Source organism: Hypanus sabinus, chromosome 1, assembly GCF_030144855.1.
Source record: "Hypanus sabinus isolate sHypSab1 chromosome 1, sHypSab1.hap1, whole genome shotgun sequence".
Taxonomy (NCBI): Eukaryota; Metazoa; Chordata; class Chondrichthyes; order Myliobatiformes; family Dasyatidae; genus Hypanus; species Hypanus sabinus.
In genome coordinates this window covers 127748320-127764324 of record NC_082706.1, presented here as the reverse complement: position 1 = coordinate 127764324, position 16005 = coordinate 127748320, and the positions used below count along the sequence as shown (strand labels likewise).

At 39.9% G+C, this 16005-nt stretch overlaps 1 protein-coding gene across 10 annotated transcripts in view; it reads right to left on the bottom strand.

The window, feature by feature from the left end:
* The window catches only part of LOC132397357 (receptor-type tyrosine-protein phosphatase mu-like), a 981490-nt gene that overhangs the window by 229000 nt on the left and 736485 nt on the right, over positions 1-16005 (bottom strand). For 7 of the 10 annotated variants that reach the window (XM_059976027.1, XM_059976037.1, XM_059976052.1 and 4 more), the window contains 2 exons: positions 13689-13763; positions 7651-7786 (listed from right to left, as the gene is read on the bottom strand). In XM_059976027.1, the coding sequence (XP_059832010.1) occupies positions 7651-7786; positions 13689-13763 (211 nt within the window). The remainder of the gene's footprint in view (positions 1-7650; positions 7787-13688; positions 13764-16005) is intronic. The other 3 variants (XM_059976078.1, XM_059976084.1, XM_059976093.1) reach the window with 1 other exon arrangement.

Below are 16005 nucleotides of genomic sequence, written 5' to 3'. Positions count from 1 at the left end.
GAAGCAGGGAGCCAGCAGAAGGACATAGACAGATTAGGAGAATGGGCAAAGAAGTGGAAGATGGAATATAGAGAAGGAAGTGTTTGGTCATGCACTTTGGTAGGACTAAAGGTGTAGACTATTTTCTAAATGTGGAGAAAATTCAAAACTCAGATGTGCAAAGTGACTTGGGAATCCATGTGCAGGATTCCATGAAGGTTAACTTGCATGTTGAGTCAGTGGTAAGGAAGGCAAATGCAATATTAGCATTCATTTTGAGAGGACTAGAATATAAAAGCAAGGATGCAATAATGAGGTTTTATAATGCATTAGTGAGACCGCTCTTGGAGAATTGTGAGCAGTTTTGGGCTCCTTATCTGTAAAAGGATGTGCTGATATTGGAGGCAGTCCAGGGGAAGTTCATGAGATTGATTCTGGGAATGAAAGGGTTAATGTATGAGGAGCATTTGATGGCTCTGGGCCTGTGTTCACCGAGTTTAGAATAAGAGGGGGGATCTCAATGAAATCTATCAAGTATTGAAGGCCTAGATAGAGTGGACATGGAGAGGATGTTTCCTATAATGGGGAAGTCTAGGACCAGAAGGCACAGCCTCAGAATAAAGGGACATCAATTTAGAACAGAGATGAGGAGGAATTTCTTTAGCCAGAGGGTGGAGAACCTATAGAACTCAGTGCCATAGATGGCTGTGGAAGCCAAGTCGTTGGGTATATTTAGTGGAGGCCGATAGGTTCTTGGTTATTTAGGATGGGGGGATGGTCTTATGGTCTTATATATAGTATCTGTATTCTGAGGTCCCTCTGTTCTACAACAGCCCTCAAGGCCATGAAAGAACTGTGAAAGTTCTTTATGGATTTGACATTCCAAAATACAACACCCTGCACTTATCCAAATTAAATTCAATTTGCCATTTCTCAGCTCACTTACGCAGCTGATTAAGATTCCCCTGTAACTTTTGGCAACTTTATCCAAAAACACCTATTTTAGTGTCATTTTAAAATTTACTAACTGTGCTCTGTATATTTTTTTTAATCCAATCAGAGACATTGATGATGAACAACAATGGGCCTAGCACCAACTTCTGAGAAAATGATTAGTCTGGGGTCTCCAGTTTGAGAAACAACCTTTATCACACATTTTGTTGTTTTTCTCTAACCACTGCATCCTTTTGTAGACATCCTTATAAAATACTTATTAGCAACTTTCCACTGCTGATGATATTAACAATGTGAAACTTTCACCCTATTTCTCTCTCCACAGATGCTGTCTCATTTGGAGGATATTTTCAACAGTTCCTGTTTTCCTGAAACTAACTTTCTTTTGCTTTGTCCTCAGAGATGGAAGATCTCATGGCCTTCCTCCTAAGAAAGGTCAAAGCTGGTGGTCACTGTTGATTGCGACCAAGAGAAATCTGCCACGCTTAAGTTTGTAGATTGATCAACATAGCAAGAAAATGCACATAAAAATTGCGGCAGAAATTACCAAAGGTTGTATCAGGACATGCTCACTTCTAAATGCATTGGTTGAAATTCGGAAGCAAATGATGCTCATAAATCTTGGTCAGGCTTACCCATCCTTGGAATTCTGAACTGAAGAGGTAGATGTCCTTGGAGGTGTCACTCACATGACCTTCTTCATCTAAATGATGCTTTTGTTAACCCCTTCCCCATATCCTGTCACAAAGGGCTTTTGCCCTGAAAGTTAACTCTGTTTCACATTCCAAAGATTCTGCTCATTCTGCCAAGTGTTTCCAGCATTCTGTATTTTTGACTTACATGGTAGCCTGTCATTCACCATAACTAAACTCATTTCCCACATCAGCTAGGAAAACCATCAGTTTTCATAGCATCTCTGGCCAATTCTCTTTGGCCATTTCCATTCTCCTCATCCAAAGCTTTTCAAATCAGGAAACAAAAAGCTTTTGAAATACACACCTCATAAATGGATTGCATAGTGATTTCTTTTTCAGCATAATGAGATGGAAAATCATTTCAATCTGGTGTGTCAAATTTGCAACTATTTGCAGAAGAGCATGCCTGTCGTTAAACACCACTTGCAATTTTCTGTTGTGATTTTAACAACAGTGCCATATGCCTACTGTTGGGTATGTTGTCCTGGAAGTAGTTACTGGTGTTCACTCCTCGGCAACGTGGTCTGAGCTCTGTCATGCTGAGACATAATGTCTAATGATAAGTGAAATACTTTCAGATGTCCTCAGCCTAAGCTCTTCCCATGAAAACTAAACATCCTCATGATTTGCAGTCTGTCCCAGCTTCCCATCTGTACCATCTATGATCCTATTACTCTCTTACTACTTCACCCCACTCCTATAATCCTGTTTCCACTTTGCCCCATCCCTCCACATCTCCTCTCTGCCCCTGTGAAGTCATCTGTTAGAAGATGTTGACCAACTCATACTTCACCCTTGTTCAAAGCCTGGGCCAATGTCTCCCCCCATTCCTGACTATAAGGAATGTCTCTTTCTACACTCACTCTTACACCAATAAGTGCTGTTGATATTGATAGTGCCTAGACAATGGCCCATCCTACACTCCAGGGGCCTTGTCACAGTTTGAGCCAACCCACAGAAGGAGAAAGGGCATTGCAATTGGAGAAAAGTCCATGACATCATTGATGCTGCATCTAAACTCTACCCTCAGACTGTGCTTCACGTGCATTGGAATTTCTGTGCAGCTGCTTTAAAAATCTCGTGTCTTTTCTACTGAGTTGTTCACAGCAATGCCCTGGAGATTGCCGGAAGATCACAGAAGGCTGTCCACTTCCTTGGTGACTTGGCCTCCAGAAATTCTGAGCTCCACTTCATTGCATACAAATGGAATCATTCCAAATATGGTCTGCAGATCAGACCAATGACTGTGAAGGTGGGGGATTATAGGAGAGTTACTGTATTTTAATGCAGATATGTGAATCCATAGGCTACTGAGATAAAGCCAGAGCAATGACCACAGTAATTGCTTTAGGTTCTGCTGTCATTCTAACAAAAACAGCTGCATTTTTGCAAGATAAGGCATCCTCCCTCTGTCCCTTAGTCTTCAAGCGAACTATACATCTTTTGAATCGGAAACAGATTTGTGACTTATAAGGACATAACCTGAGTAAATCTTGTCTACAAATACTCAAGGGTTCAAACCATAATATTCTAATCAAATTATGCCAGCTTGGCTTCATTTGTCTTTTTTTAAACTGCTTTCATTAACCTCAATAGGCTTATGTAACATCACACTTCTCACCTGAGGGGTAAAAAAGTCTTAATGGACTCTATTCAGTCTTAGGAAAGAAAAACTAATCAGAAGGGTAAAAGTAGTTAATTACTCTTTCTTTATCATAGATGACCAATATACATAGGTCCCACTCAAAGTTCTTTCAGCAAGTGTGGTGAATTTTGCTTGACCAGAATATACTCTTTAATACACTTTACATACCACAGTTCCTTAGAAGACATCATATTGCATAGAGGAAGAAAGAGTTTAAAAGAAATGAACAAGGGTAGTCAGCAGGTTTAACATGCCACAGTTCCTGAGAAGGCATTGGATTGTGCAGCACTAGGCACTTGACAAGGGCCAATATAAAGAAGTTAGGCTTTAGTGGGATAGCCATTGTGGGAGTGGTCACTGTGAGAGTGGGAAGGTGAGGCTTTGGATCATCAAGGCTTTCTTTCTAATTGTACATTCAGAGCTGTAGGGATGCCAAGCAGGATAGTGGAATGCTGCTACTGCTGTATGTAGGAAAGCAGGGAGATCTCCAGTGTCACTTACCTGAAAGATGTGCACCCTGCTACAGCCTCTAGCAGACCAAGGGGATGGAGCAGGAAATGAATGAACTCCGGATCATTCAGGAGGTTGAGGGATTGATAGACAAGAACATACAGGGACATGAGAAATACTGCACCACGCACCACGCACAAGATGCTAGACGAATCTGGCAGGTCAGGCAGCATCCATGGAAATGAACAAAGAGTTAATGTTTTGGGCCAAGACCCTTCTTCAGGACTGGAGAACAACATGGAGGAAATAGAGGGAGGGAGTTACACCTAAGGTGCAGGACACAAGCAACTGGCTTTACAGATAGAACTGAGGAATAAGAAAGGTATTATATTAAAAAATTATATTATACACCACCCAACAGTCTGTGGGATTTAGAAGAGCAAATTTGTAGAGAGATCACAAACTGTTGCAAGAAACATAAGGTTGAGACAGAAGGTAATTGCCTTTGGAATTAAGAAATTCCATCAATTCCTCGTTGGCCGACGATTCACACTACTGACAGATCATCGCCTCTTGATGCTAATCCTTGGTTCACATGCGGGCATTCCTTCCCCAGCTGCTAGTCGACTGCAACAAAGGGCTTTGTTACAATCTGCACATCTGTATGATAAAATGTACAGGAGATCCAAGCACCATTCGAATGCTGATAGACTATCCAGAGTTCCCTTACCTATTACAGCTCCAGAGCCATCTCTTCAAGGAAGTACCTGCAGCTCTGACAACTGTGGTACAAGTCCAGAAGCACACACGTACTGACCCTATTCTACCTAAAGTAGTGGACATGGTAACTCCCAAATGGAAAGGAGAGCTAACTATCGAATTGAAACCTTAATTGACTCAATAGGAGGAGCTCACAGTCCAAGCAGGATGTTTACTATAGGGTGACTGTGTTGTCATTCCTCCACCATTAAGAAAGCAAGTGTCAGACGAACTATTTACAGGTCACTGTGGCGCAGTGCATGTGAAACAAACTGCATGCAGCTCTTTCATAGGGCTAGGACTGCATGTGACCATTGAAGAGAAGGCCAAAGCATGCCCACATAGTCAGTGAGTGAGAAATGTTCCTCAGCTTGCATCTTGCAATTCATGGGAATGGCCTGAAGAACCATGGCAGAGGATTCACACAGATTTTGCAGCATTTGTTCTTGGCTATAATGGACACATAAAGCAAATGGCCCAAGGTTTCCATCATGAAGAGTACTAAATCTGAAAAATGCATTGGGGAGCTATGTTCCAGCTTTAGCTTTATTGGCCCACAGCTCATTTCTGAAGAGTTCAAGGAACTTATGGAAGCAAACGGTATTCAGCACATCAAGTCAGCACCATATCATCCAGCCACTAATGGCCTTGCTGAACAATTTATTCAAACAATGAAGCAAGCCCTCAAGGCTTCAGTGGGAAGTGGATCCCTCAACCAGCATCTTAACACTTCCTTGTTGACATAACTCAATATACCTCATGCCACCACAAAAATTACTCCAGCCACTGCACTGATGAAAAGAAGCTTTGCACCTGATTTGACCTGATTAGACACCTAAACACAAAACAGATTGTGCCAAATGAACAGAAAACCCAAGCAGAGAGATGTGTCAGAAGTTCAACAGCAGGAGAAAGATTACTTGCCTGGAACTACAACTCTGGAATGGAGTGGATACCTGCTGGGGGCGGTGGCAAATCTGGCCCTGTTTTGTACACAGTGGAAACTAGTCACTGCAACATCTGGAGAAAGCATGCTGATCAGCTGTTGCCCACTTCTGAGGCAACTGAAAAACAGCACAAATGGACCAATCCAGATCTAGTGCAGAAAAGGTTCTATTATGATCAAATGACACAGCCAGTGGTCCCCCATCAACTGTGCTTTCTGAGGTGCCCCTCACTACCCAAGCCAAGATCTATACATACACCAAAGAGATAAAATGGCTTTAACATCATTCTCAGGTTGTTAGTACCCTCAAAGGAACAGGCAGTCAGATTGGATCTTTAGTCAGCCCATGGGGCAGAAAAATCCCCAGAGTTATATCTGGAATAGAGACAGTCTATTGTCTTTTCCTAGTTTTGAGAAAAAAATGATTTTTGTTGTTGTGTGAAGTTGATGATTATTCCATTGAATGTTAATAGTTCAGCAGCTTGTCTGTGTATGAGAGGAGGGGTATGTTAAGTATTCATGCATATCTTGACCCTTAAAGGTTGCTGTCAAGCTTCCCTGCGTGTTACGTACTGAACATAATGTGAGAGGTCATTTTGGGTAGATGACCTACAAATAAAATAAAGAGCAGCACATTTGTTCCTCACCTTTCTGTCTCTCATGTGTGTTATTCATGGCCGCCCAGCTTTCCAGTACCAGGTGTAGCTGGGATAAACACAAGCAGGCTTTTTCCACTGCAGTTGAGTGAGACGACAACTAGAGATCTTGGGTTAAGGGTGAAAAGTGAAATGTTTAAGGGAACATCCGGTGGAGCTTCTTCACTCAAAGGGTCGTGAAAGTGTGGAACAAGCTGCCAGCACAAGTGGAGGATGCAGGTTCAACACTTAAGAGAAACTTGGATGGGTACACGGATGGGAGGGATATGGACTGAGTGCAGGTCAATGGGTCCAGGCAGATTAATGGTTTGGCATGGGCTAGAGGGGCCGAAGAGTCCTTTCTGTACTGTATTGTTCTATAACTTTATGACTCTAGGGACAGCACTCTATTATACCTCAGATGTCAGAATCTCTCTTCACTTGTCTCTCCAGCTTGCTCCTCACAATTAATTTTGAAGTACGGAGGATTGAAAATGATAATACTCAGGTAGTGAAGAGGTCAAGGTATACATGAGGACTTGACTACATGGAAGTACCTTGAGTCATGACAAGTTGAAAACAGTGTTTGTTATGTGATGTTTATTGGGTTATCTTCGAGATACATTTGGAAATATCTTGTGGCATATTTCACAGACTGTATTGAAAGCCTTATTAATTTCACAGTCACATGAACTCGTCTGGAGTCATTTTCCTTAAGAAGCACTTCAACACTGAATCTCTCCAAATCACAAATCAGGCACAGCTATTCATAAAACATTGACCTCAGACATCTTATTCTTGCACTTTAATTTATATTTTAGATATTGTGGTACCATAATGGTTATTTCTATATCTTACTGACATTTCTTGCAAAATGTCGAACCTTTAATTGAGACTAGTTTCAGCTGAGCAGCATTGCTATGGTAATATACAGTGTGCCACCATTTCTAATTAAAACAACAGAATTTTCGATGAGTTTTTGTGAGGATTAATTAGGGTGATCACACATCCCACAAATACCATATGATCCAGATTAAAAAATTTCCTATATTAGGGATTGTGTATAATTATGCTATTACTGAGGATGGATGTAATATTGTGAACCAGCATGGCTTGTGGTTGCATTCTTATGATAACCCTAGCAGTGCCACTGCATTTTGTGGGGCAATAGAAACAATGCTGTTTTCTGCAATGATCTAAAACATGCAATCCACATAGAATTCATGTGTAACATATGAGTTCACAGATCAAAGACAAATTGCCACTCTATGAAGAAAAGTCCTTTCTCATTCTGTGCAGTCTGTTGAGTTTTATCAATATTTTGAGGGCTTTGTTTGCAATTTTTAATGCTTTGTTTCTGTGAAAATATATAATTATTGACCTTTGGGAAATGTACATACTTACTTTCCATAAGAAATATTAGTGATTACCTTTTAATAAAAGGGCCCATTCACAATGCTAACAATGAATGCAAAGGAATTTCACTATCGTATTAGAACCGCACTAAGACAGGGTTAGGGTTGTGAAGTAATAGAATTCATCTCACTATGATTAAATTACTCTTTCTCTCCCTGTTGCCTCACATACCTCTTCTTCATGATCAACACAATGCCAAGGAAAATGATGACAAACAGAAGAATTCCAGCAATAACCCCGGCGATTTTCACTGTGTGGTCCGTCTGTTTCTCCGGCTCTTCTGCGCTCGGTTTACGAGTCGCACTTCCTGAAAGGCAGTGAATTCACACAGGAGGAAGATTAAAGAAACAAGGTGTCTCAACTTTCACCTGTAAAATATAAATCACTGTGCACGTTAAAGACTAAGGAAACAAATCCTGGCCTTGAAATTTTGTTGCGCACATGATCACATCAATAGGGTCACGTAATGCTTTTATAAAAAGTGTGTGGGACTCTGGCAGACACGTTAATTCATTCTTTTCAAATTTTAGCTTATGTATTAAAGCAGATGTTTGTGCATTGATCTTTAAACAACATAAATAAGGTCATTGGATCTTCTACATCTTTTTGTTAATAGTTCTTTCTCTGGGCTGAATTTTATTGAGAAATGTGGTGCCATGGAAAGACAAGGTAAAATAGACAATGTGGTCTGGATGTTTTAGTATTTCACACCCCCCCCCCCCGTCAAAAAAAACTGTTATCAACCCACAAACAGCAGTGAACCTTCAACTGTTTCACATTAACTGTCAATTCTATACTTGAATACACTTGAATCAGAAAAGAACAAATCCTCACTCTACCATTGATTGGCTAGGACTTAACCCTCAAATATATCATATTAAAAAAAGTAATTTTTTCACTAGTTGCTCTAGTGGTTGAAAGAGTGAGATAAGCTTATTTGGCATGCATTCCATCTCTATTGTTTCATTTAGACAATACAGTCCCTTCCACCTTTTAGAATTCCAAATTGTGGTTGCATTTTGCACGCATACAGCTATATTGAGCTATTTATTCATAATCCAGGCAAGCACTGAATGATTTGAGTCCTGGCAGAAACATTTAATATCTGCTTGAATGAGATAACTAGCAGGGAGCATTTTGGCACATGAAGCTTTCTTATCAACTGTTACTTAGACAGTTTCCTGTATAGTGTGAAGGAATGCCACAATAACATTTGCTGAAATAGCCTTTCCCTCAGAATTAGTAGATGAAAGTTTGTAGGGGACGGCTCATATACTCCCCAATACTGAACTTGTCTCACTCCCTTTCCATTGCCACCTACTCCTTTTCCCATGATGGTATCTTAACAATAATGCATTAAGGAAAAGGGCCATTCATTTCAATATACCTGTGCTGTCTGTTTACAAGATGCTTCCATTTCGTTCCACTCTTTCCCCACATTGGCTATCATTTTCAGACCTTCAAGAATTCACCCTGATGCTGTTAGAATGCTGCAAAAAACATCTGCTCCCAACCCCATTTCAGGCAGTGCGGCAGTGCAGTACTTGGGACCACTCACTATTTGGAAAAACTTCTCCCCATTTTTAAAACTAAAATACTAATATGTTAACTAACCAAGTTATCTTACTTTTAAGCAGTTTATTAGTACCATATTATTATTATCTTATTATGCTGGACAGATCCTACTGGATTCTGACCATAAATGCTCAGTTGCTTCCATTAGATCCCACACCTCAGTAAACTTCAATAAAGCTCTGCAGTCATTTCCCCCTTTCTCCCAAGGAAGGTTTTGTCAAAACAGGGTCAGCTTCATTCAGCTGAGGGAATACTTATCCAAGAGCTCCAGCACTAGACTGTTGTTCCTCTTCCTTTCTTGTGGTGCATCAGGCGGCATTTTTGTCATCTCTGTAGCATTTAACTGCATTTTATGAGGCTGAGTTGATAGCTCACTGCTCAACCCAGTACGGATAGAAACCATGCAAGGAGCTCGCTGGATTTGAAATTGGGACCATTCACCTCGAATTTCAGTGGCCACTGGCTAGCTTACCATGAGATAGAACTTATCCTCGAATTGGGCAACATGTCAGCAGAGGTCAAATGATGGTGGTGGGGGTGTGCGAACCTATTCCAGTTTTCTGTTTCTTAGTTAACACTATGAAGTTAAATTGGCTAATATTATCACTTACTGCATGTTCTAAATTAAGTCCTCTTTCATCCCAAATGTGAAACCTAGATTAAGTAGCCCACCACAGCATCACAGCCTGCCCTTGATAAGAATTTGAGGGAGATAAACCTAAGAGAAACTCTGCTTCTGGAAAAGCTTAAAATCTCAAATCAATTTATAACTGGTGCTCCACCGACATGGAAGAAAATTTTATACAGTGGCAAAATCAATGGAAGTGATTATATTTTGCCTATTGTTTCAAGTCACGATATTGGCCCAAAAGTGAAAGAACTTTCCATTTCCAGTTAATTTGCTTAAATAGCATATTCAGAATGAGCTAATTTGTCCATCAATCCATTCTGATATTGTAGGAACAGCAAAGAAATATTGCCAGTCATTTGTTTCAATAAACTATCACAGAACATTCATACACCCTGCACAGTATGTAGGTTCTTAATATTTTCACATTACTGTGCAGTGTCATAGCTTAGATAACCATAGTTGAAATGACAAATTTATCTCACAAATACGAGAAAAAGAGGAGCAATAAATCTTAAGTAACACCAGAGAGCATTAAAATGTATTTGGTTTGTGTTGCAGAAAGTATGAAAGTCTGTTTCATTTTACATCAGGCTCCTGTGAGGCAGATAAACTTGACCCTCTACAACTGTGCTATAGAAGAGCACAAGATTAAAATATAAAGCAGTTCTAGCTGTCCCCTTGCATTTTAGGACAGAACAGAGAAATTAACAATTGCCGAAACTTTTGCTCAAGAAGAGTTCAGATTCCAAACTTTTATCAAGCATAAACAAAGTAATGCCTTCCAATTGAGACCACCCATAACAATTGTTGCGTATAATAATTTGGTAAAGGTGATCTATTAAAAATACCCAAATATAATTGTATTTTGCATATTCTATGCATCATTTGTAATGTATTTTATTTTCATGCTGGCTATGGTGCCAATTAAGTACTGCACATTCCTCTTGTCTGTATTTGTGTTTAGTCAACTCTGAGCCATTTAGGTTTACCCAGAAGACTTTACAAGGCCATTAATGATCCAGGATTTGCCACCAATCATTCCGATTCTGGTACTTGTTACTCCTAATCATTTACACTCTTCGAAGTATTATTCATTGAAAGATTTACACAGTAATTGTTCACCTCGACCTTAACCTACACACAAATGACTTGGAAAGAGGAGAAAGTCCATGCATGCTGATCAGAATAATTATTTTGTTCGTATTTTTCCTTGTTATCTAACCACATTTGGGAGAACTACCAACAGATTAAAGGCCTGCAGGACAGTCCATTCCAGGTATACATTTTTCCCAAGAAAATTGTTCAAGTGAAATTTGTCAAGCAATGTAAATATTTAATGGGTGCTGAACTACTAATCCCATAACACCCTTTGGGATATTTGAAAGCTGTTAATTGGACACATGTTTTAGTTGCACTTTCTAGTGAGATACTTGCAAAACAGAGGGGTAAAAAAGGACTTCCCATCTTTCACAACATTAGGATACTTTAAACCCAGCAAAGTCATTGCCACTGTTGTTGCATAGGATATACAACAGCCAACATGTGTGCACTGCAATATCCCACAAATAGCAACATGGCTGTCACCAGGTAATCAGTGAGGTTGAGAGATGCAGGTTGGCAAGGACACCTGAGATATCTCCCTTGCACTTCAAGGTAATGCAGTGGAATACTTTACATTCACCAGTGAGGGAAGACAATGCCTCAGTTTAACTACTCATATGAAATATGTCTATGAATGTTCTCAGTCCTCCAGGTCATTGTATATCAAGTAGTAGTAAATCAAGGCCACTGGACTTGCAGTGTTGTCTAGAAGATGTTTCACCACTCATCTGAGAGGTTTATTCAGTTCCTATCCATGGCGGGTACCCTGACATCAGGGAACGTGAAGCACAGAAACAATTATCACTGTGATGATTGTACGCTCTAGTATCAATTGTTTGGTGACAATAAAGTATAATGAATGAATGAATGACTGGGCCTTCATCAAGACAGCAATGAAAACCAACAGGGACATCATCCGAACAGTCAACAGTAAGGAGCAAAGCAGATGGAAAAATATAGTCATCCCATATGTAGCTGGTAGTTCGGAGAAACTCAGAAAGATTTTCAACAAACACCAAATCCCTGTGCTTTTTCAAACCTACTAACACACTCAGACAGAAACTCGTCCACCCCTAGAATCCTCCACTCAAACATAAATAGAACAATATTGTTTATGCTATCCAATGCAATGAGAACTGCACGGATCTGTTATTGGTGAGACAGAACAACCACTTCACAAGTGGATGCCCAACATAGTAGTGCTAACATCTCAGGTCGAGGCTTGGCTGTATATCTACACCTAAGAACAAGGGACACTCCTTTGATGATAACAATGTGCACATATTGGACAGAGAGGACAAGTAGTTTGAAAGAGGGGTTAAAGAAGCCATCTTTGTCAAACTGGAAAACCCATGCCTGAACAGAGGGGTGGGGTATGACATCACCTATCAGCGACTTACAAAGGAGTCTGAACATCTCTACCCCGGCATCTCCACAACAGTTCACACCTCCATTCATGCAAAGTTAAGACTAATGACTCTCTCATTAACTCTTACAACTCTTAACAATCCCTTAATAAAAGAATGATTCTCATCATGTGGTAACTATACCTTTAAACAACTCACAGAGTTTGTAAACCAGAAAACTACACACCATGGATCAGAACTGATGAACCCTCTCAGATGAGTGGCGAAATGTCTTCTAGACAACACAGCAAGTCCAGTTGCCTTGATATACTACTGCTTGATACACTCATGTGAAAGATAGCCCTCTAAAGACAAGACTTGACTGGGATGTTCCCTACTTTCCGTGTTCTATCCTTTGGAGTGGGACTTAAACTAACAATATTCTGCCCCTTGGCAATTTGCTACTGTTGATCAACAATTGATATTTGAATAGCTTTTAGATATAACAAAATGCACGTATGAGAAAGGGCCAATTAAATAATACTGATATACAAATTTCCCCACCTGAAAATAAGCTACCAATATTTTGATGACATAGAATTTGAATATACTTACAAATCTTCAGCTCTATTTTCAGTTAGCCAGTGAATGCACCAGGGCTTCTTTCCAAAAAAAAATGAACTGAGATTATCTGTTATTATCTGGGAGGCATTACTATTGTTTATGGGGAAGCAGATGAAAAAACTCTATACTGAACAGAGTGGATATTTAATGGCAAAAGGACTGGAATTGATTGTGGTACGGACATCTCCGAATAGTAAAATATGTGAAGTTTCAAACTGGAAATGGTCTCTCACCGAGGGACTTGAAGTGATTGTTGACCAAAATATACTTTGGTGCATCATAGCCCACCCCTCCACTCTAACTCAATCAACACAACACTATGCTCATGGAGGTACGAATATAGTGTGATTTCAAATACTCAGTCTATTCAAATCATCCTGTGATTGACTGTCCAGTAGGCCAACTTAGTAATCTCTTCAAGGAACTATGCACAAGCAAAGATAACGTTGGGGGAGAAATTTGCCTCTGGTTATCAGTGTGAATACGCAACAAAACTGATTCACTCACATCTGTACATTTAATGCCTTCAGAGGAACTGGATGTAGAAAGCAGTGCAACCGGAGACCATTTCTTCCACGTGCATTTGAGTTTGACAATTAAAGACTAATTTCTCCACCACAGTATTTCTCTGTCCAGTCACGAGTTAGTGTAAGGTCAGGGTAGTCATACATCTACGCACATCGGGCCCAATGAGTCATTCACAAACAAAATGCAATATGAAAGCATGCAGTGAAGAGAGATACCCTAAGTGTCTGGGTTAGTTGCAAACTCCTAAGGTTGGGGTGAATGTCAGTAGTGAGAACAAAAAGAACTTGCTGTGTGGAAGGTAACAGAGTAATAAAAAATAAACCTCAGAAAGTGAAGGGAGAGAGTGAGTGACGAAGAGGCAAAAAAGAAAGGCACTATGACTGGTCTGTAGTTGAACATCTGACCTGTTAGTTGGTTGTCGCCTGCAGCAGGGGCGATGCGAATGTATGGTGTTGTAAGCTGAGTCACAATTATCGCAGCTAAGGCAAAGGAAGATTTCCAGGTCAGCATGCATGAGAAAAAAAGCCAGACTGAAGCTAGACTAGCAACAATAATTACTCAGTGTCCATACTCCTACATACATGTTACAACAATTCTCTCTCAAAGAAATTGAATGTTACGGACAATGCAACTTATTTTGTTGATAACCAATTTCTCTTGCACAGAAAATAATTTAAATCTTACATTTGTTTATTACATAGAGATCTGCATCACTTCCATATAATATTCAATGTAAAAGAAATAATCACTCAATTTACATGATAGCTTACCTTTATGCAGCTAATGTACAAAACAATGTGACCAGTTATAAGGTCATTTTCATTTAGATGTGTTTCTCTTCTAGATACTCTTTCCTGAACTATTCCTCATTGGGGAAATGTCTGTTCTCTGCTCTCAAACTAAGCACTAAGCAAGAGTGGTTTTTATCAACTGGACATCATCTATCTCTCTTCCTTCAATAAGGGATTTGCTCCCTTCTCCTTCCTCAGTACCGTCTTTTCTCAACTCACCAAAAGTCACTACGTCTGGACCAATGTTCACCCTACATTGCATTATATCTTCAGAAGTCTTTCATTATTTTGCTCTGCTTGAGATTTCCTCTTTGCAAAGTGTATTTGGGACATGTGGGCTGAGGTTTGCTGATAACATACAAATGGACATGAATAATGCACACCATTATTAATGCATTACTATAGACTCACAAGTTTGATCATTTTCAAGATTCCACTGTCAGATTCATGAAAATGACACCTCACCCTCAACATCCTACAGTATATGCCTCTGCTATATGTCTCAGAAAGTTACATCCACTAAATGATAGAATTAGTCCTCTTCAGCTGTGTAGTAATGGTTATGAAATGAAAATCAGTCAGACTGGTTAAGAAGGTGAATGATACAACTGGAATCTCTCATTCATTCAGGTAATGAATTATTGCTGAAGAGCTTAGAAAAGTCAAAATATTAATATCTTTCCTTTATGCTTTTCCTTTGAAGCAAATGTTTCTGCCCCTTTGTTCCTCTGGACTTGGCTTTAAATTGAATGCTTTTACTTTGAATGAACTTCCTAAGAAAAATCAAATTGCTTGATTTTCTCACTTGCAGACCCCAGTCAGTTCAGATTGGCAACAGCACCTCCTCCACAATCTCCATCAGCACAAGTGCACCACAAAACTCTGTGTTTAGCACCATGCCCTACTCTTTTTATATCTAAGTCACTGAGGCTAAGCACATCTCCAATGAGCTTTAAGTTTGTTGACGACACCACTGTAGTTGGCCGAATCAAAGATGGTGACGAATCAGCATGCAATAATGAGATTGAAATTCTGGCTGAGTGGTGCCACAACAACCTCTCACTCAATGTCAGCAAAACCAAGGAACTAATTATTGACTTCAAGAGGAGGAACCCAAAGCTCTGAAAGCCAGTCCTCATCAGGGGATCTGAGATGGTGATAGTCAGCAACTTTAAATTCCTCGGTGTTATCATTTCAGAAGACCTGTCCTGGCTGAGCAAGTGCAATTATGAAGAAAATATGGCAGTGCTTCTACTTCCTTAGGATTTTGCAAAGATTCAACATGACATCTAAATGACAAACATCTATAGATGTGTGGTGGAGAGTATATTGACTGGATGCATCATGGCCTGGTATGGAAATACAAAAGCCCTTGAGTGGAAAGACCCACAAAAAATAGTGAATACGACCTAGTCCATCATGGGTAAAGCCCCCCTGAGCATCCAGCACATCTACACGAAGCACTGTTGCAGGCAAGCAGGATCTGTCATCAAGTACTCCACCACCCAGGCCATGCTCTCACTTTGCTGCTGGTACAGGAGCCTCAAGACCCACACCACCAGGCTCAGGATCAGTAAGTATCCTTCAACCATCAGGCTCTTGAACCAGAGGGGATAACTTCACTTGCCCCATCACCGAACTGTTTCCACAACCTATGGACTCACTTTCAAGGACTCTACATCTCAGGTTCTCGATATTTATTGTTTATTTAGTTATTAATGCTTTTCTTTTCTCTTTTGCATCTGCACAGTTTGTTGTCTTTTATACATTGATTGTTTGTTCTGTTGGGTGCAGTTTTTCATGGATTCTATTGTGTTTCTTGGATTTACTGCAATTGCCCACAAGAAAACAAATCTCAGTGTTTTATATGGTGACAGGTATGTACTTTGATAATAATTTACTTTTAACTTTGAATTTTGAAGTTCCAAGA